This window comes from Ctenocephalides felis, unplaced genomic scaffold (assembly GCF_003426905.1).
Source record: "Ctenocephalides felis isolate EL2017-DRISC unplaced genomic scaffold, ASM342690v1 CF-g0.4_SCAFFOLD_00845, whole genome shotgun sequence".
In the NCBI taxonomy this organism is placed as follows: domain Eukaryota; kingdom Metazoa; phylum Arthropoda; class Insecta; order Siphonaptera; family Pulicidae; genus Ctenocephalides; species Ctenocephalides felis.
The window spans coordinates 40,620,794-40,643,275 of NW_020536999.1; the positions used below are offsets into that span (position 1 = coordinate 40,620,794).

Here is a 22,482-nt window from a genome sequence, read left to right on the forward strand (position 1 = left end):
TCGCCCCCTGGTTGTTCCATTTTACCCCGTATGTGATGTAAAATGGGTCAGATAAATGTTTAAAAAATAGTAAAAAATATAATATTTATATAATTAGGAATTATGTACGTATGTATGCAAGTTTCTCTGAACATAGTTCGATAGATGCTTCTTTGATGTATGTTATGTGTTGTTCATTGGGTTTAGACAGTATAATTACCGTAAGTCAAATTGAACCGTTGTGCCCCGCCCTACCCTTTGTCAATTTTATTTTATATTGAATTTTGATGTGTCATTTTTATTTTTAACTAGCCGGCCCGACAGACTTCGTCCTGTCAAAAAAAATTGTAATGTGGCCGTGTTTTGTGCCTATCTTTTTTCTATTCTTTGCAAAAAATTATCCTGAACAGAACCGTCACCCTGGTAATAATTCGGTGTGAATTAAAAATAATTAAATAAAACACTATAAGCACTTAATAGTAAGTAATTTTAATAATGTAAATCATAATTCAAAAATCAGTTCAATTTTCATTGTAGTGATTTGTGATAAACGATGTTTTTTATTTGATTACCTGGCGCATAGACAAACAAATCTGATGGTTTTCTAATACGGGAACAAACAACATACAATTATCCATGTGAGAAACATGGGTTTTCTAAATTAATACCACAAACACTTAATGATACCATAAACGCACTGGAAACGCATTGGGATGCATGGTGCGAGAACATCTTCTGCTTTATACTATCCTTTGAATATAGTTGGTCGATATTTTGCAACATAATAATTGCAGATCCAACCTTTAATTGAAGATTGTGAGGTGACAATCCTAGCAAATCCAGCGAGTTTAAAAACTCCGGCGGATCGTATTGGTTAGTTGCCGAATCAACTGATTCGCCTGTAATTTGTTCTTGAATTTTGAAATTTAATTCATTTACATCAATGTTTTTAGCTGCCAATATAGCTCGTTAATTAATAGAAAGATATTTCTATGTTTATATAAATATATTCAATATTAGATTATCAAAAACTACACAAAATGTCATGACATGGATCATCGTTTTTTTTTTTTTAAATTGCGTTGCCTACTCGATTAAAGAAAAAAAGGGCTGTTTTTAGGGTTTTCCCGGCAATTATTCGATTTTTGCTCGCCGTAAGAACCATCCTTGGACTTCAGCGAACATTTTAAAAAAAGATTTGGCCAAATTGGTCCAGGCGTTGTTAGAGTTATGCGCTTACCAACACATTTTGCGATCCATTTTTATATATAAGATTAAAACGTTTGTATAGGCTTTCCTTTTAAATTACTGAAACATGTAATATATTTGCATATTAAAAAGTTTTTCTTCAGTACGCTTATAATGACGACCGGTTAGTGTGACGAGATTTCGGCGTCCCTTCGATGTCATACTAAGCGGATTCTACTGTATATATATATATATATATATATATATATATATATAAACCACTTTTTCTAAGGTATGCCAAAATTATTTTCAATGTTTTGCGATTACTACAAAACTCGATTCCAAAGTCTATAATTTCTATGTGCGCCGCTCCACTCTACAGCTAGAATTTTTTCTTCAGTACGCTTATAATGACGACCGGTTAGTGTAACGAGATTTCGGCGTCCCTTCGATGTCATACTAAGCGGATTCTACTGTATATATATATATATATATATATATATATATAAACCACTTTTTCTAAGGTATGCCAAAATTATTTTCAATGTTTTGCGATTACTACAAAACTCGATTCCAAAGTCTATAATTTCTATGTGCGCCGCTCCACTCTACAGCTAGAATTTTTTTTTTTTTTGTATCTAGGCTAATTAAACAGAATTTATTTTGATTTTATTTCAACCGTGTTAAGCGTATTAACCGAAGAAGTGAAACCTTTTAATAACATTTTCAATTTTGTAAAATAAATCTATCTGTTTCATCAGATATCTTCAGCTTACTCTGGTTGACGAATATACTCGTCATGACACTACAGTTAGGGGGCGTCCATTAATTACGTGAGGTTTATAGGGGGAGGAAAGTTTAACAAAAAATCACGAAATATCACGTGGGTAGGGAGGGGTATAGTAAGATATCACATGTATTTATTATTTAACTGTTTTTTTTTGAAAAATTCAAACATTTTCAAAAAAAAATAAAAAAATTTTGTTTTTTCATGCAACTAAAAATACACGTGATGTTTGGGGGGGGGGTAATTTTGAATATCACCAAGGAGAAGAGGGGGTCAAAAATCCTTAAAAACTCGCTCGCGTGATTAATGGACGCGTCCTTAACTTGTTAATTTACTTCAATAAGTTTGAGTGTTTCCATCAACTTGTATACTAGCTCTCTAATTAAAAATCGTTTACTTGATAACCGTATAAAATGAATAAATTGCCTGCAATGCCACCGTCATTCGTTGGTCACCTTTAAACTGGGCATCATCGATAAATTATCTCATATGTATCAGTATTAGTTTTAGCGTGGTCTTTAACAATTTGTAAAAAAAGAATTTGGACATTTTTAGAACATATTATTCGCTAAAAAATTTTTTTTTAATTATAGCAGTGTTTAGTGAGTGGGTAATAAACAAAATAAAATTATCATGAAGGCGATATTGGCTAGCACTATACTTGTACTAAGTAAGTTATGCATTTAAATTATTTATTATTAATTGAATTGAAAGTCTACTGGAATAATTACACAAGATATACATTTTACGTTTTTGCTCTTGAAATTAAATCAATTAAAAACGATACGTAAAGCTATTTACTGAATCAAATATTAACGATCGAATAAATTTTTGTTTAAATTTTCATATACTGTTTTATTTTGATATATTTATAACGCATAGATAGAATTTTTGCGATTTTAACCTGTGTTTAAATATAAATTTATACAACAACTTTAAATATGAATTGCCAAAATTATTTTCATAATTGATCATACAAAAAGTATGTATTTCCCAAATCTTCTATAAAAACGTTGAGAAAAATGATTTAATTGTTTAGCAACAACTTTGAAAGGTAATTAATTCGTATAGAAATTATATCACTCTCATAATAATTATTTATCATTTTCATTAAATTATTGCAAAAAGTGGATTATAGCATTTGATAAGTAATTTAGATCATGATCGTTGGTTTATAGTGAACTCGCATAATTGTATTATTAACGGTCAATACGTCGAATTGAAAAATAATAAAATAAACAATTATTTATTTTAATGTTTATGTAATGTGTCAACTTTTAGCTAAAATAATACAAAAATAAATACAGTAGCAACAAAGTAATATGTATTAAAAATAACGTATACAAATCTAGAGAAAAACTTTAAAATACACATGCAAAAACTTTGCCACAAAATTATGGTACATTTTTTATTTTTAAATAAAATCCTTATATGGCAATTTTGTGTGAATTAAATAACTAACAAATTTTTATGGCAATGCGATTTTGTATTTTTATTATTTTTATATTTTAAAATTTTTTATCTGGTTTGGTTTACATTATTTTTATTCATTCTAAATATTATGTTGTTGCTACTGAATTTGTTATATTATTTCAGGTGAATGATGACTTATATTGAGTGTTGAGTCTATATATTTATATATATATATATATATAATATATATATATATATATATAAATGAATGTTTATCTTTTTGAAATTCCAAGTATTGGTCGTTTAGCTAGTACAATTATAAATTTATATTTATACTCCAACGTTGAAGTAATGATACTAATATTTTACCCGATGGTACTTCGCTTATGCTTATTTAAAAATGCAATTCAAAATCGTTATAAAAAATTACCATAATTTGTATAAAGTTTAAAAAGTCTCAGTATATATTGGATTTCATTACTTTGAAATCTAGCACATATTATCGGCCACGCGTAGTATTAAGTACAATAAATTAAACATCTCAATAGATCATCGATAATTTTAAATTACGGTCAAAATAAAATTTTGAACTAATGTATATTACTCAATGTCATTTTGAGATAAGATTATTCACGTGATCACAAAATTAATCGCAAATGCACTTACAGCTGATTATAATAGTACAAAGTTTGGTTTGTAAGCGATCAACACATTTATGTTCCGAACGATATGATTCATAGGTTTCGATTAAATCTAGATAATAAAAAATATGCAAGTATTTGCATTAAAAATATTAAAAATTATTAGCATTACTCAGTCAAATCAATGTTCAAAGTCTACCTGGTTAGAACCAAGTTAATCGTTGTTCGTGACTTGTACATTCTACAGTTTGTACTTTTATTATATTTTTTTTTTCAATATTACTGATTTATAATATATAAGCGTTGTTTTTCAAATTTGGATTTTACAATTAGAAAGTTTCTTATCATTAGTAAATACCGATATAAAACTTTTTTATTATTTATCAGTGACAATGATCCAAATAGTTTGGTTAACTACGGAATATTTATTCCAAGAGCGTTGAACTTAAAATATTATCAATGGCCTTTGATATTAGACTTTATATCACATTGTTTCAACATATATTTTTCGTTGTTTCTAATAGTAAATATCCTATAGGATATGTAAATTTCAACATACAGCACGTGGATTGATAAAAAAGCAATTGTCTATGACTAAACTAACACACATTCACATTGCAAGTGTTTTAAAATCTAATTATTAATACACTTAATTTTGTATAGAACTTGTTAAGAAATCGTTACCTTGCGCTTGTGGTCTTGAAAATAAAATTATAACAATTTCGAAGAGTTTTTATTTTGAATATCCTATTTTTATTTTGGAGATTACTCGCTTCCAAAAAAATATTTAGGATAAGTTATAAAAAATGTATTTATCTGAAAATTTAATGCAATATAATTTTTTTCAATTTTTCTTATTAAGTTTATATGTAAAAATCAGAATAATAAAAGTATTCTATGAGCTATAGTGAAAACATAATTAAAACACGATTACAAAATTTAAATTGAAAATTATCATGCATATTCAAAACAAATTAACATCATTCCGCATATTGTTCACAAGATTAGACTTAATTTTAATTTTGTATAGGCTATAAAATAGAATACAAGTTTCTAAAATGAATGAATGATTTTCAATTCCGATTTTCGGCCCATTACAATAACTTACCCTACGGAAAGTTAAAAAATTATATGAATATAGTTGTATGTGATCGATTATAATATGTATTATAATCTTATATATGTATTATAATTATATATATATATATATATATATATATATATATATATATGAGTTTTATTCTGATAGTTTATTGTTAAATAGTTTATTTATCACACAGTAAAATGTTCGAATACTGAGTATAGGAAAGGTATTTTTTGTTGAAATATTGTTTTTAGCCTAGCCCATGATTCTTTTCTAATCAATCAAACATTCCGTAGACAGCAATTTATACAAAGTCAATAAGCGCTAATTTGTTTTTGTTTCATAACTTGAAACTATGTATATCTCGATAGTTTTACATAGTTGTGTAGTTGTTTTATAGATTTGGTCTTTTTATAAACACTTCGAATTCGGGAATTTTTCGTTCAGTACACAATTTGATTTGCATACGTTTTGGTACAAATAAACTTTAAATATCCTGTTCAAATACTAATTACCAAGCAGATAACAAATCGCTTTCATAATCAAAAAAATTAATGTTTACTACTTGTATATAAAATAAGCAAAACAAGGGAAATTACAATCTGAACACTAGGAATTTGTGATATCTTATGTAAACAATTTCCTATTGATTAAAACGGCAATTTCATTGAATGAGTAAATAAAACAAATATTCTAGAAATATATATAACGCGTTTAATTTAAATATAACATTTTTGCGATAAATGATTATTGAGTAATAAATGCTTTTTGTAAAATGTTTTCTTTTTTTATAATTAAAACGGCAATTGCAGTGAATCATATATTGAATACTAAAAACATTTTAGCAATATATAACGCGTTTATTTTAAATATAACATTTTTGCGATTTATGTATTATTACATGAGTAATACATTCGTTTTATAAAATGTGTACGTAATAAGAAATCAGGAAACCATTTAAATTTTTTTTGGAGTAGATTAATAGATCAATTAATGGGTTAATGGTTTATTTTTACCATAAAAATTTTAATCGACACTATTATAATATTTGTGTAAAAAAGACACAGAAACAAATTACTTAACACTTAAGGATTTCTGATATCTGATTACGTAAGATAATTTTCAATATCTGATATCTTTTATTAACGCTTTTTCTTACTATTGAAACGCCGCAGTATCAATGAGTTAATAAACAAAATATTTGCACATTTTACTTATATACTTAATTCAATTTTTTTTGTAATAAACAATTAATGAGCAATACGTTTTATAAAATGATTTATGTGAATGAAATCACCGAACAGTCCGGAATGCTCGATAGTCCGGCATTTTGTGGAAAATTTCATTTTTCTCAAAATAATTCATATACATAAATATTTTTGAATTAATTTTTATCACTCACATTTCATATGTGTAGCGTTATTAAATTATATTTATTTTAATTTTATTAAAATATTTTTCCTAAAAAATTATATTCTTATTTTGATTATTTTTTTATAATATTAATATAATTTTTATAGGTTTAGTGCTAAATGTTTCTGGAAAGGATAACTTGCCAAATTCATTGGACGAATTAAGCAAATCTTTACCATCAGATGTGGCAAATCAGATAAACACGGCTGATTTGCCAAAACAAGAGGAAGCTAAAAAGCTTTTCAAAGAAAAATGTCGCAAGAATAGCGGGGGTGACGAAGCTTTTGAAAAAGCATCGGTAACTATTTGAAAACCAATTTACAATTTACTTATTTTTGATTATATTATTATAACATGTATATTTTTAATTAAATGTCAATGTATTTTTACAGACCGCCACTGAAGATTTGAAGGCATGCATTCTTAGTCAAATTAATGTTGAAATTTTTAAAAAAGAAGTCGAAGATGCTAAACCTACCGGTGACCTCGATCTGGTTTTCAAAAAGTACGATGTATAGAATATTTTTTCTTTTGTGGAACCAAATATGTCATAAACAGCAAGGAACAAATTAATGAATGATTTTAACTGATAAATCATAGAAATAATATGCAGGATTTTTAAAAACTGAAATATCAATGTAATGATAAATAAATTTTAAATGATTTTAGCTCAAACGAAATCACATGCAATCGCTTTGCGCAAAATAATACACAAATTAAATGAACGATATAGGAATTTAGGAATAATTTATGATTTTAGTGGAAGTATACTTGTTTATTATTTAATTAAGGTCGATATTATTAACCCTCCATCGGTCTGATATTTTTTCACCTTCGAACGGTCGGAAAGGTCTGGCTGGATCACCATTCATTATACATGCATTTATATAGGAAAATGAGTTTTTACGACAGGATTACTAGAAGTATTTTTCTTTTAATTGAAGTCGAAAAAAGTCTGGCCAGACCACGCCGACCGACGGAGGGTTAAACAAGGCAAATATTTTTAATCGCGTCTTTAGTATCAATCCGCTATCTCATATAAGAAATAAAATTCTGTATTCGTGGAACTTCATTCAAAATACTAATTCATATATCAAAGTATTAATCATGTTATAAATATCTTATAAATAAAACTTTAATTCTAATTGCATGGCTCAATGAAATGTTGAATGAAAATTTAAATAAACGACGCATATCAAATGCAATCGCTGTACGCAAATTAATTCAAAATCATTTTTAATAAAATTTATTCGTATATTATTTGATTAAGAATAATATTATTTAATTTTTTTTTCATTAGATACTGCAGAAAATCTCCAGACATAAAGCAATGCGTGTTTAACTTCACAGCTACATTAGAACCTTGTTTGGAACCCAAAGAACGTGAAAATAAAAGGGTACTCGAAACAGTAGCTAGTAGTTTAGCTGATTTTATATGCTTTAAAGAGGGTGACAGGATAGCACGTAAGTGGAAGTTATTGCTATATTTTTACGATGAATATATACTAGTGGTGCATGGCATCGTGCCTTAATAACTTAATAAAAACGTTCCATACAGAAAACTTAATTTTAAAAAAATATTTTGAATTTTTTTCAAAACTTTGAAAAATTAGATTTATAAGATACTTTGAAATTCTTGAAAAAAATGACTCATTTGAAAAATTAGTTTTTATTTAATTTTGATTTTTTTTGAAAATTTTGAACATTTTTTTAAAGCATAGTTGATTTAGAGACGAATACCAAAGCGCGTAAGCGCCGCGTAGTCATCTAACGTGGAAACATTGGTACCAAACCCATATAAACGTACAGAAAATTTGTACTTATTATTATAATCTTTATAAAATATCAGATAATATGATGTACATATATCTAATGTTCAGTTTTGACTTCCAAATGTATTATTATTTACTTTTTTTATTGGATATCCAGTGACGCTAGACCTGCCTTCTCAAAAAATTTTACTAGTTGTTCATTTCGTCAATACAAGTAAAATATTTTTGTAATTATTTAAATCGCACGCTCCAGTTATCTCAATTATATTAATAATTGTTTAGGATGCTGGAATATTTGATTTACAATCGATATTGTTGCTTATGTTGAGAAACCTCTTAATTTATTGGCAGCGACATCCGTTGTGTCGACTTCTAACTCAATATTTATCTCTGTATAGTTAAATTATTGAAAATTCTAATACGTTATTAGTTTTTAGTTTCTTAGGAATATAGTTTTTTTATTTTTGAATACAAATTTATTGATAACGATGCTATTCCGTACAGCAGTGTCAATCCTTCAAAAAACACTACAGTAGCGGAAGGATTAAAATAATTTTTTTCAACATTTTATTTCCAAATATAGCCCTCTTCAAAAATTAGTATCAATGGTGATAAAAAATATTTTTCTTTTAAGTTTTTATTGCTGAGGGAGGTCCAGAATGTCTTCAATCTAAACAAGAAATGATCAAGAGCTGTTTCAATTCAACAATGGGAAAATATGCCCCAACCGAGACACCAACAATAGAAAATTTACCTAAATTGTTATTAGATGCCGAACAATGCCAGTAAGCAAATATAAATAAAATAAGTGAATACATACTCAATCATATGTTTATTGTAGTACAATGAACTTATTATGCTGATTTCAGAGATATCCAAAATTTACAACAATGTATTGTGACTGAGCTTGAAAAGTGCGAAGAACCTACTCCTGCAAATATAGTAGATTCTCTGTTCAGATTTGTCCGTAAACAAACGCCTTGCGCTTCAAAACCTGTAAGTTATAAAACAAAAAAAATTCATCACGTGTAATAATAAAACTTATGATTTATAATGATAACACTAATTTTCTAATTGATAATTTAGCAATTTATAAATAATCCTGTGTTTCAGTTGACTGCGCGTTCGGTGGACGATAGAATTGAAGACAGTCATAATGATGCTAGAAAAACTGTTGTACACAGTTTGGTCATGATCATAGGTTTATTCTTAATTTTACAGTAGACCGATTCATAGCTTAATATTTAAATTAATTTCATAAGTTCTGTTGTACATAAATATACTATAGACCTGTATTTTTTGCATACTCTTTAAAGTTATTATTTATATGGTTTAAACAGAAAATAGCTCACTTGGTTAATAATTAGTTCTATATTTTATATCTTTATAAATGGACATTATGTATTTTGTTATTTGATGTAAATAAACGCACAGTAATACTTTCTGCATTTACTTTCAATATATGTTTTTAATTTAAAATTAAAATAGTCTTTTTGGGCATTGCTGCATCTAGTTAAAATATAAAATCAGTATTAAATCTAATAATAAATATCTAAATCTATCAATTAATTAACATAAAACATAGAGGTTGTTTACTATTCATTTCTTTTATCTATTTTTACCAAATTGAATTTATTTTAAGGGAATGAAGAATACATATACAGTGTTATATTTAAAAAAAAAAACGAATACGACTAATTGAGTATACAAGCTGCCATGTCCACTTATTGTCAGAGGACATGAAACAAATAATCCAGAACTGCAGTATAATAACTAGCTGTAAGTGGAATTCTGTCTTAAGGCAATTAGGGCATCGTGCCTTAAGGCAAATTGCTGGAACTTCCCGTACCGCAATTCAAAATTCGAGTAATTAAAAATAGTCACTAATAATAATCATTAAAAGTTGATCAATGATTTGAAACTTTTAATAGCATTTCGAACCATATTAAATCTTAGATTAAGATAGAATCTTAAATCATTTATTTTGAAATATTTTGGAAATTCTGAACTTTTTTTCAAAGCAATCGTAGTGCTTTAACAGCATAAGTCAAAAAAACGCCATTTGGCGGTCAAAAATGATCATTAGACATATGCACATCGAATAATCAGATATTTTATGGAGATTTTGACAATAAGTATAACATTTTTTATTTTCTATGGGTTCCGCACCAATGCTGCTATTCCGTTAGACGGCGGCGCGGCACTTACGCGCTTTGACATTTCGTCTCTATGCAGTTCAAGGAGTACGATTGCTTTGAAAAAAAGTTCAGAATTTCCAAAATATGTCAAAATGAAGAAAACGTTTTTTTTTTTAAAAAAATTTTTTGTTTTCAAAAAAAAAATTTTTTTTTCGAAAAAAAGTAATTTTTTCTCAAATTTTTTCGAAGTAAAATTTTTTCAAAAATGTAAAATAATAATTTTTGGTACGAGAAGTTCTAGCAATTTGCCTTCAGGCACGATGCCATGCGCCCCACTAGTTTTTATAAGAGCTTGGGGCGCGGTGCGAAAATGTTTGGAAACCACTGACTTAACAAAAAATTGAACTTCATGTAAATTTACTGTGGTTGGTATCTTCGCTGTCAATTCGACGGCACGTTTTCTTCATAACCCCAAAATTTTCGTATATACGGTCAAACTTACCATAACACATCAAAATTATTTTATACTTTTAACAATGTTGAAGCTAATATAAATATAAATAAATAATAATTAATTGTACTATTATTTAGCAGAATTTAGACGATTGCCATAATTTGGAAGATAATGCAATAATGGTGAACGATTGTCTTGAACCGTTCGGTAACAATATTTAAAAACAAATAATTATTTTAGATATTGATTATACTTGCTGTTAAGTAATGTTTTTGATTTGGTAAATTATGATATATATATATATTATTACTTATTACTTATATTTGCATTATTTTATTTATAGTTTCTTACAATTACTCAGATATTTTTACCACTCGCTATAGACAATTTTTATCTTTTATTTAAAACATGTAGACTGCCAACATAAACTTTTTCAAAACTTGAATCTAAATTCGACCCATGAAATGGAAGATTTAAATGACTCTAAACTTGCCTACGTGGTGGCTACAGAATGTGCAGTATCTTTGTCAAAGAACTATATTTTACATTTAGCAGTAAAAAGGTTTGTGAATTTTTTATTAGAATCAGTTTACTTTTGAAATTGATGCTTTATGATATGCAATGGATAATGTGGATTATCGTAATGTGAGTATTTATTACATAGAGATGGTGATCTAACTATAGCAGCGGGTCTTTCAAATGCTTCTTGTCTTATATATAAATTAAATGATAATGGACTGATACAGTTAACATCAATAAAAGGACATGAGGAAGGGATTACAGAATTAAAATTCGACAAAAATGATCAAAATTTATTGTATACCTCATCATTGGATGGCACAGTTAAACAATGGGATTTGCGAAATACAGCACAATCATGCTACACCTTAAAAGGTTAATATCATTATTATATAACTATATATTAGGCATTTAATTAGCATAATACTTCTATTTTAAGGACAAGATTCGACAAAAACACCTTTGTTATCATTTGATGAAGATATATCTGGTCGTTTGTTGTGTGCTGGCACTGAGCATACTGATGGCGACGCTTTTCTTCTATTTTGGGATTCAAGAAGTACAAAGTTACTTGGTGGCTATTGGGAATCACATGATGATGATATAACACAAGTATGTTTGTGGTTTTGTATTTGTTTCTGATTAATTTTCATAATGATTAATTATTATGGCCATTTATATATTTGTTTATTTGAAATATCATAATTTAAATTAAACTTTAAAAATGAGATGTAAGGTTTAAGTATGGGCACATAATTAATTACAGGTGACGGTAGTTACATTAAAAAAAAACTAGTTTGTTATGTGAATCCGTGTTATAAGGTACAAAGAACTAGTACGAAAAGAGGGGTTACTTTTCAAGAATTCAAGGAAACAAGGAAATATTGTAACATTTATTAACTTTTTAAGAAGTTAAACACCACAATACATGAATTATATAATTTTTTTTTGACATAACTAACAAGTAAGCTATTCGATGCAATCCTTATTTTTTTGCAAGATGTCTTCATCCTTTGAGCAGTTTTTTGTTCAATTTTCTATTACTTGCTTTTAGCAAAATGTATATATTTAACACATGCAAAGTTATCTTCATTAAATTTTTATGCTCATTTTCTCAATTTTAAACTCAGTTAGATAGAACATACGAGCTCGAATAATAAATAGCAAACCTGCCTTAATATTACCATGTTGTGAGGGGGATGGTCTCAATTCTTAAACCATGTTATAGAAGTACTGTGTTATGTGGGTATTACCTGTAACTTGTTCATGTAGCTGTAATAAATTTGTTTGATTTACAAAGTTTTTTTTTGTGAATTCTTCAAAACAATTCTATTATTATGAAATGTATTTGTATATAATTAATATATATTTTAGGTTCAATTTCATTTATACAAGCGCAACTTGATGATGAGTGGTTCAACGGATGGTTTAATAAATGTTTTTGACATAAGTCAGTCAAATGAAGATGATTCATTACAATATACATATAATACAATGAGCTCAGTACAGAAATTGAACTGGTTTAAAGGAAAAAATAATTCTGAAAATATATCATGCATTACTCATACCAATGATTTACAAATATGGGATATGGAAAATTGCTCAAGGATTGCAAATTTCAGGAGATCGAGTGTTACTAATTTTACCAAAGTGAATATGCTATTGTTCTATCAAATATATATATATGATTTAGTAGTTATTTTTGATGTTGAGATATATGAGTAAGCTCTTATAGGGCAATACATCAATGTATCACATACAAATCATTGCAGAAATAACTTAACTTTTCACATTTTTGTCAAATAAAATTATCATTATTTCATTTACATTTTACATAAAAAAAGGATGAAAATTCATTGTGTTGACAAGTTAGTTGTATAAATGTTAGCGCTAATTTTTTCTGCTGTGTACACACATCTTTAGATGTAAGCTACCAAAGTTAATATCCACTGATGATGGCATTAAATTGAATATCGAAACGTTTGGAATTAAAGATTAATTTATAAATCTTTGTTTTTTTCTTTGATGTATCGCCTTATAAGAACTATATATATATATATATATATATATATATATATATATATATATATCTCGAAAACGGCAAAACCGATTTGGCCAGTCTCAGTCTTGAAAAATTTGTGCTAATCAGTAGGTTGCCGGAAAGATGAGAAATTATTTCAAAATCGCGTAAAAACTTTACATTTATAATTTGAAAATTTTTGTAGGAGCATAATTTAAATAAAACAATGGACAGTGGCTAATACAACATTTTGACATATGATGTTCAATTACGTTTAATAGGATGCTTTACATGAATATTATTTAATTATGATTAAATTGTTGTAAGTACTTTTGTTTGTAGTTATATTTATACACAAAAACGTTAATAAACGGATCGCAAGTGTTACTAGAAACTCAAAATATCAACTTTTTTGAAATGTTAATATGAAAATGCACTTTTTGGCGCTGTAGCACTTTTTTTTGCAAATCATATTTTTCTCAAACACTGTGCTCTGAAAGATCTCATTTGTATAATTATATACTCATTGGTATTTATAAAACATTTTCTAGGTTATATTTTTTATTTATGTTATTTAAATTCAGAACTTAAATTTGGTATCGATAAAAGGGACATTTGTCGAATAACATTTTCCCAGTTATAATTTCCCAGAATTTATCGAAGAATAGATAGTAATATATGAAGGTCCGGAGTTAAAAAAGTCCACCACCAATGTGTCAAAAACCAGTAAAGTTAAGCATTGTTTAACAACAATATTTGAAAGTAGAGGGAAAAAGATGTATAACCAGCTATAACCTTGATTCTCATGACTTTGCTATCGGGAGATAAACGGTAATCTTTGAAAATCCATAATATAAGTATTTTCTTCCGTTGGTAGTTTTTTAGCATTAGTTAGTAAAATGTAATTATTTTGTAAAATACCTTTAAAATTAAAATAAGACATTAAACCTTTTTACCACCTGGCCGTTCCAAGTTATCTCGCGTATAGAGTGAAAAGGTCTAGATAACAAATTTTTGAAAAACAGCAAAAAAGCACATTTCTACAATGATGAAGTAGCTGACAGTTTTACTGAACGTAGTCAGATAATTTTTTGTTTGAAATGTGTTATTTGTTGTGATGTAATTGGTTTGATTTTTATAATATAAATTAATATTTGCTCAAAGTCAAAATGGACCTTTGTGCCTCGCCCTACTCCACATATATACTTTTTATTAAATTTACTTTGATTTATTGAATGTTTCTTGAAACTTTTCAAAAAGCAGGTCAAAGAAGAAATACTTAATTTATTTTCTATCTCTCCTCACAGAAATTTGAAAATTTTGTTTAAGCTCAGTAATATTATTCACAATTATACAAAAAATCCAGAATCCAAAAAGAATCTGAAAAACTTGAAACGTAATCAATAAGTCAATAAGAATTGGATTATACCATGTTTTCTATAAGAAAGTGTATACGACTTCTAGTTTGATTGTATTGACAAAATATAGACAAACTAATGCGGTTTATAATACCTCATTGTATATAGCATTCATTGTAGCATTGTATATTAACATTTTCGATTCTCTAGAAATTGTTTAGAATATACCTTACTTCAAAACAACGTTTGCCCGGTCAGCTAGTATATATATATATATATATAAATATATATTTGTGTTAGGGTGGTCCTTAATATGGACATTTTTGAATTTCTTTGCTCCCAAGGGTTCAAATACTTCCAAATTAATAAAAATAAATCTTCTAAAAATTTCAGCTCTTACTTAGCATTTGAATAGTCCGCAATTCTATTGAAAGTGCACTGTACGGATTTACACCCTCCGTGCGTTACGGCCGAGTTGAGTGATTGTGAATGATTCGTCATTCGCTCTCGATGAAATCATTTTTATACGGGCCGATTGTGATTAGACGTCGTGTATGTGAATAGACATCTGTCGTTGTATGCGTACCGGCATCAACATTGTATGCGTACCGATATCAACAAGAAAATCGGTATAGATAAATAAACATTTTAAATGTACATCGTAGTACAAATCTTGATTTAATTAAAAATGCTTGAATTAGAAGAATATTTTAGCCTGTTCCTTGAAAATTATAAAACAAATTAAGCATTCGTGCAAATAACAAAAAGTCAACTAATGTAATTAAGGATTTTGTCAAGTATTAATTTAGTAGTAGTAAAACAAGTATTCTATCTCATTTAAGCCAACGAGATCTCGATCACGATTTTGATCGATCCACATCTTTTGTCTTCAAGAAATAATCTTTCATTAATTTGGTGCGTGGATCATTAGGGATGTGCTATTGTTCTTTTAGAATAGCCTATACATATATATATATATATATATATATATATATATATATATACAGTAGAACCTCCTTATTCGCGGCTTCTTCATTTGCGTTTTCGCTATTCGCGGCCAAAAAAATTGCGACCCGATACCTGTATTCGCGGCTAAAAATTTCGTTATTCGCGGATTCCAGTGTATATGAAATGTAATATCTTTTGTAAATGCCGTCTTTTTGACCTATATAATTGCGTTGCGTTCGCCGTCTTCTCAGTTATCAGAGTTTTTGATCAAGTTTTGATCAACAAACAGGGAATGAATGAATCAATCATATATGCATGCTTTATTTCTTAATTTTTCTCATTAAAATTAAACATTAAAATTAAAATTAAATTAATATAGCAATAAATAAAAATTAAATTAACATGTCAACTAAAAAAAGTTGGGCAAGAAAAAGTCAGTGTTGCCCCTTAAAATTAAGATAGAAATACTTGATCGTTCACGCCTTAAAGTCTTTCGCATACATATCGCGCTGATATAATGTTAATGGATCTATCGTACGATCGATAAAAAAAAATCGGGAGATAAAATAAGATCATCTCAGTGAAGGTTTAAAGATGGCAAATGATCTGTGTGATTTTTTTAAGAACATTGATCAATATATGGAGAGAAGTATTCTCTTTAAGAGGCAAATTTCAGATGTGACTGCCGTTTATCAGTCTGAATTAAAGACACTTTTGAAACCTAGTGAGCAAGAAAAAATTACAAAGTTTTTCAAAACTTTGCCTATTTCTAAAAAAAAGGAAGTGTTTAATGTATAGTATAATTAATCAAATGCATTTATATAGTTTTAATATTTATTTATATAAATAATAATATAGTTTTTTTTATATATATACACTGTTCATTATTTTGTCACCTTGGAACGTATACCTTACATTCCCATATAAAATGTCATCTTGTATTTGCGGACTTTTCATTATTTGCGGATTATTTGTCATCTTGGAACGTATTCCCCGTAATCCCATACAAAATGCCACCCTGTATTTGCGGATTCTTTATTCGCGGCATTTTTGCGGAACGTATCCCCCGCGAATAAGGAGGTTCTACTGTATATATATATATATATATATATATATAAATTTGGAAATATGAACAAACAACACTCTTTTTTGCGCTAATTTATTAAATGATAATTTTTACAAACGTTCGAGACTAGGTTTGTTTCATCATTTGTGTGTTATAATTTAAAATTTAAAATAACCTAAATTAGCATTATGTGTTATCCGTATTAAGTTGTTCGATATACTCGGTTATAGTCGGATCTAATGCTGGAAATTGGTGAAGCATACCTTATCCACTCAGAATACATTTGTTATATATATATATATATATATATAACATACTATTACTAAATGAGAAATATCCTATAAATCATTTCTTATTTTTACATTACTTATTTTTACATCATTTTTTTAGAGAATCAGATGTGATGACTGCTATCTAATAAACACTCATAAAACAAAAGATTCTGATGTGATGGTTATAGTCGGATCTAATGCTGGAAATGGGTGAGGCATACCTTATAGAAAAACAATTTTTGTCTAAATATGTATTTCATAGAAATTAATCTTTTTTAAAATGTTGTAAATATGTATAAACAAGAAGGTGTGAATCATGTTTGTTTTTTGATAAAATATTCAAATTTCATATTTATTAATTTGATAATGTTATTAAGCATTATTAAATTTTCTATTGTAACTATGCTTTTTAATTACTTTAGAGAATGTTTAGAAGGTTTGTTATTGGGGAAGGAAAATCTTCAACATGCAATATCATTTCCTGATAACAAGCAAATTATTTGCAGTTCATTCTTTGATGAAAAGGTATTTTTCATTTATTGTGATGTAACTAGAATTTTTATGAATATCAAGATTATTTTCTTCATTATTTCTAGAATGAATTATTCATTATGGGTGGCGAAACAGGAATACTTTCAGTGTTCAAACCTGAAAATTCTGTGAACTTGAATGAAAAAAAGAATACAAATATAGTTTCGAATAAAAAGATAAATAAGTTAAAACCTTACTGATAATTATGCTACTGTTTATATAAAATCAATATAGGATAAATAGATGATATTATCAGAGATGAAGCAAAAGAACCATTATAAATGAAGTCAAAATGCAAGTTCAAGTGCAAATTTTGACTAGTATTTGCAGCAATAATACATCATTGTAAAATGCTCAGTAAAAATATTTGTGGTAATTTATACTACTAAATTAAAAAATATTTAATTTAATTAGAAATAATAGTGGATACTATATTGTGTCAGTAGTAACATTTCAATTCATTAAAGTATCAGTAAATTTTACTGTACCTATTAAAAAAATTTAGCTGATGGATTTTGTTTTAAAAAAAACTATTTCTTTTTGAAGTTTTTTTTTCTTTTTAACTAATTTTTAGCTTTTTATAGGGGTTTAGGCTAACCGTCCATCATTGTTTTCGTGTATTAGAACTTCAGTATTGCTTCATGAAGATTGTAACGAAACTTTTGAACGCTTTTGAAATGAGTGAAACATGTAGAGTTTTGACATGTTAAGAATTGAGCCAAAAACTTTTATTCCAAAACAATTTTTTGGAAAAGTGGAAAAGTGGTAAACCATGATGGGTTACAGGGGAAAAATTTTTGTTCATATTAAATTTAATTGAATTAATAAATATATTTACTTGTTTGAACTGCACCTTATTTTCGAAAGTTTACCAAACATGCGACCGATGTCGCATTCCTAATTCGTATGCATATTTCAATAGCACATCCTCTAAAACAAGGATGAGCAACCCGCGGCCCGCCGGATGTTTTTCTGCGGGCCGCAGAAAGTATTTCTCAACTACAGATTACTTTTCTAGACATTTTATCAAATACGGCTGTAAAGGCTAATTTTGTTGTCAGTCAAATACTGACGTGTATATACTTGGCACCGCGATGGTGGAAATTGGCAAAACTGATATGACCTGATTTTTGACGATTTTTTTGCTGTCGATTGGTGTAAACTAAAATTTTTTTGCTCTTTTCGTTCTCGATATAAATGGGTGGGGCCAAATTCGGTGCTAACTATATATATAGTCAGCACCGACCCCTCTAAAAATGCAAAAAAATTAAAATTTCTTTTTACTACCGTTATCAGTGATTTTTTTGCTGTCGAATGGTACAATTAATTTTTGGAAAAGTTTTACCCATCATAGATTTTCACGCATAGGAAAATTCCCATTTTTGCCAATTTAAAAAAATTGACAAATTTGAAAATGCCCAATTTTTTTGCTCGCTTACTTAAATATAAAACAAAAAAAATTTTTTCAAAAAATTTATTTTTTCACCCCTTTTCAGAGAGGTTGCCAATTTTTTTGGGTGTCTACAGGTCACTTTTTCAAAAGTTTAAAAATTGTCTCGGAATCTGTGATTTTTTTGCTCTGCGATACAAAAAAGAAAAATTCAAAAAAAATAAATTTTAATTTTGATTTTTTTCGTAGTATAGAAACGAATAGTTTGCGTTCATGATAAGTACTACGATGCTCCATTTATTTACTTACTCCCAAAACAGACTTAATGAATCAATTAGTTAACAATATTTCAGTAATTTCAGTAAATAAATAATGCGTGTTTGGCCACCCGCCGCCGAGAGACTCTACGGCGTAGAGAGTCTCTACGCACTGGGTCTCTCGTAGATGAGCGAGTGAGAAAGCTATACGCTATTGAGCGAGTGAGACGGCTATATATATGCACCGCGATTCCTGTTACATTTTAGCAAGTTCATATAAATATGGTATGAGACTATTAATTCCGATCGAGCACATATTTTTGTAAAGGTATTGGTGATGATTTTGTTATATACTTAATTGGGCAAAAAATAAGCATATTTAAAGCGGATTGCGATCCGCTTCCATACTACGAAAAAAATGAAAATTAAAATTTATTTTTTTGAATTTTTCTTTTTTGTATCGCAGAGCAAAAAAATCACAGATTCCGAGACAATTTTTAAACTTTTGAAAAAGTGACCTGTAGACACCCAAAAAAATTGGCAACCTCTCTGAAAAGGGGTGAAAAAATAATTTTTTTGAAAATTTTTTGTTTGTTTTATATTTAAGTAAGCGAGCAAAAAAATTGGGCATTTTCAAATTTGTCAATTTTTTTAAATTGGCAAAAATGGGAATTTTCCTATGCGTGAAAATCTATGATGGGAAAAACTTTTCCAAAAATTAATTGTACCATTCGACAGCAAAAAAATCACTGATAACGATAGTAAAAAGAAATTTTAATTTTTTTGCATTTTTAGAGGGGTCGGTGCTGACTATATATATAGTTAGCACCGAATTTGGCCCCACCCATTTATATCGAGAACGAAAAGAGCAAAAAAATTTTAGTTTACACCAATCGACAGCAAAAAAATCGTCAAAAAATCAGGTCATATCAGTTTTGCCAATTTCCACCATCGCGGTGCCAAGTATATACACGTCAAATACTGGTAAAAACAACTGTTCGCAGAAATAGCATTTCCTGATAAAAGGAATATTAATTTAAATATTAGTTTAACAATATTGTAAGAAAAATTAAAAAAATCGTGAATTTAAAGACTTCCTGACAAATTAGAGCGTGAAAATGGCGATGTGCTTTTCAATACCAAAGTAAGTTAGCTCAATAGTGATGCAATGCTTAAAGGAGTATATGATCCAAATGGCGAACTATACAATTGTTTTTGGATATGAAAGAATAATTGTAGTACTTTCGTCATTTTGGTAATAAAGAATAATATCTTTTGCAGTATCTTGTGTTTTATATTCCATTTTCAGAAAAAGAAAATGTGAACAAATTTTAATTGTGATTCCAAATGTTTAAAGCTAATAAAACAGCTATTTTCATGTAAATGTTTTCTTTGCCATTTACCATGCAAAATTATACAGATTTAGAAAATGTATTTTTTCAGTAAAAATCGCAATTTTTTATAAATCTCATGTCAGCACAGGGACATTTTCGCTATTGAAAAAAACCCAAATAAAATTATGATAAATTATTTTTTTGGAAGTACGTATGTGTGCGAAAAATTTCACAGCCCCTCAAAACAAAAGTCGCTGGATAATAATTCATTAATTCAGAAAAAATGCTGGATTGAAGATTGTGCCAGATTTTAAATGTTTTTTCACATTTTGCCTCCCAATTTTGACTATAGATTTATCTTCAGCGGTAAAAGTACATTGGAAATACATCGGAAAACATATGTCACATACCCAATCTAGACAACTTTTTTTGTGGACCCGTGTTAATTTCAACCATGAAATTCATAAAAAAGTGCCACCTATCAAAACTGAGTAAAACATATCAAAGCTGCATACTAGTTGCTACTTTCCGCATTAAAAAAATAAAATAAAGAACAAAATTTAAAAAAAAACGGCTGATATTGATCAGCTAATATAAAAAAGCAGTGCCAAATTTCTTATTAAAGTTTTTAAGTAAATTAGTTTTTCCGTTTAGCTATTATTTGTTTTCATTTTGTATTAATATTTATAAACACTTATAATATACACTCGTAAATATATAAAATATATACTTTTTTCAATTTTATATTTTTGTTCTTTTTGTGGCAATTTTGTAATTTTTTTGCAATTACAACATTTCCGCGCTCAGACAACAAATCTTTTGACTTAATTTTAGTTCAGACTTTTGAGTTCATGAAAAAGCTTCAGTATTAATTAAAAAGAAAAAGCAATTTATTTTTAGCATGGGTTGTACAAATGTAACATTTTTTTTAAATTTTGTTCTTTATTTTAATTTTTTTAATGCGAAATGCAAAACTACATACAACTCCAAATTTCCATTACTTTATAATAGTCATTTTAGTAGTACAATCATTTTTTATTTAGATCGGCAATAGATCAATTAACCTTTTCGTCTTTTTTGTGAACGTTTTTAGTAGAAATTCGATCAACATTTTTCTGAGCCTATAAAAAAACTTGAATTTATTCGCTCTATTCGCTGCAACATTTTAAAAACAATAGTCAAATATTGGCAACGAAATGGTTACTATCGATAAAACTAACTGATTTGCAGTATAAACTACTGTACAAATATTTCCCGACGTGCATTAGAAATACATAGTTTTTGAATGACTTGCAAAAAAAACCTAAAAATTTAATATTCAAATCTGAAGAAAAACTTTTTTTGAGAGAAAACGGAGTTTTTTTTTTCAGGGTACTTGATATCTCACTCGTTTCGCTAAACATAGCATAACCTAATTCAGATGTGAATGTTAGACCATAATTTTTTTTGACCAAAATTTTTTGGACCAAAATTTTTTTCACCAAAATATTTCTTCCCAAAATTTTTTTGACCAAAATTTTTTTGACCAAAATTTTTTTTTCCAAAATTTTTTTTCAAAATTTTTTTGACTAAAATTTATTTGACCAAAAATTTTTTTCCAAAAATTTTTTTAACTAAAATTTTTTTGAACCAATTTTTTTTTCCAAAATTTTTTCGACCAAAATTTTTTTTTACCAAAATTTTTTTGACCAAAATTTTTTTGATCTAAATTTTTGTGACCAAAATTTCTATGTCCAAAAATTTTTTTGATCAAAATTTTTTTGATCAAAATTTTTTGGGCCAAAATTTTTTTCCCAAAATTTTTGTGACCAAATTTATTTTGTCCAAAAATTTTTTTGACTAAAGTTTTTCTGAACCAATTTTATTTGACCAAATTTTTTTTTTCAAAATTTTTTTTTCCAAAATTTTTTCGACCAAA

General features: G+C 27.7%; 2 protein-coding genes across 3 annotated transcripts; both read left to right on the forward strand.

Moving 5' to 3' along the window:
* Positions 1-2,409: 2,409 nt before the first annotated feature.
* On the forward strand, positions 2,410-9,703 carry LOC113363324 (27 kDa hemolymph protein-like). Its single transcript, XM_026605818.1, has 7 exons — positions 2,410-2,624; positions 6,613-6,803; positions 6,898-7,010; positions 7,806-7,969; positions 8,912-9,062; positions 9,147-9,273; positions 9,391-9,703. The coding sequence occupies exons 1-7, from the start codon at positions 2,588-2,590 to the stop codon at positions 9,499-9,501; spliced, it is 894 nt and encodes a 297-aa protein (XP_026461603.1). The 5' UTR covers positions 2,410-2,587; the 3' UTR covers positions 9,502-9,703.
* Positions 9,704-10,965: 1,262 nt separating this feature from the next.
* On the forward strand, positions 10,966-17,908 carry LOC113363615 (WD repeat-containing protein 89-like). Of its 2 annotated transcripts, none has more exons than XM_026606105.1 (8): positions 10,966-11,076; positions 11,284-11,431; positions 11,534-11,763; positions 11,828-12,000; positions 12,763-13,038; positions 17,171-17,262; positions 17,475-17,577; positions 17,649-17,908. In XM_026606105.1, the coding sequence occupies exons 1-8, from the start codon at positions 11,049-11,051 to the stop codon at positions 17,781-17,783; spliced, it is 1,185 nt and encodes a 394-aa protein (XP_026461890.1). In that variant the 5' UTR covers positions 10,966-11,048; the 3' UTR covers positions 17,784-17,908. The 2 variants fall into 2 exon arrangements, with proteins under 2 accessions (XP_026461890.1, XP_026461891.1); XM_026606106.1 differs by having other exon boundaries at positions 11,054-11,149.
* Positions 17,909-22,482: the final 4,574 nt, after the last annotated feature.

Excerpts from the sequence above, each read along its gene's own strand:
- LOC113363324 (XM_026605818.1), top strand. The coding sequence starts at position 2,588 with ATGAAGGCGATATTGGCTAGCACTATACTTGTACTAA. Across the intron at positions 7,970-8,911 it reads AGAGGGTGACAGGATAGCAC|TTTTTATTGCTGAGGGAGGT; the intron begins GTAAGTGGAAGT and ends TTTTCTTTTAAG. Across the intron at positions 9,063-9,146 it reads TTAGATGCCGAACAATGCCA|AGATATCCAAAATTTACAAC; the intron begins GTAAGCAAATAT and ends TGCTGATTTCAG.
- LOC113363615 (XM_026606105.1), top strand. The coding sequence starts at position 11,049 with ATGGTGAACGATTGTCTTGAACCGTTCG. Across the intron at positions 17,263-17,474 it reads GGATCTAATGCTGGAAATGG|AGAATGTTTAGAAGGTTTGT; the intron begins GTGAGGCATACC and ends TAATTACTTTAG. Across the intron at positions 17,578-17,648 it reads GTTCATTCTTTGATGAAAAG|AATGAATTATTCATTATGGG; the intron begins GTATTTTTCATT and ends CATTATTTCTAG.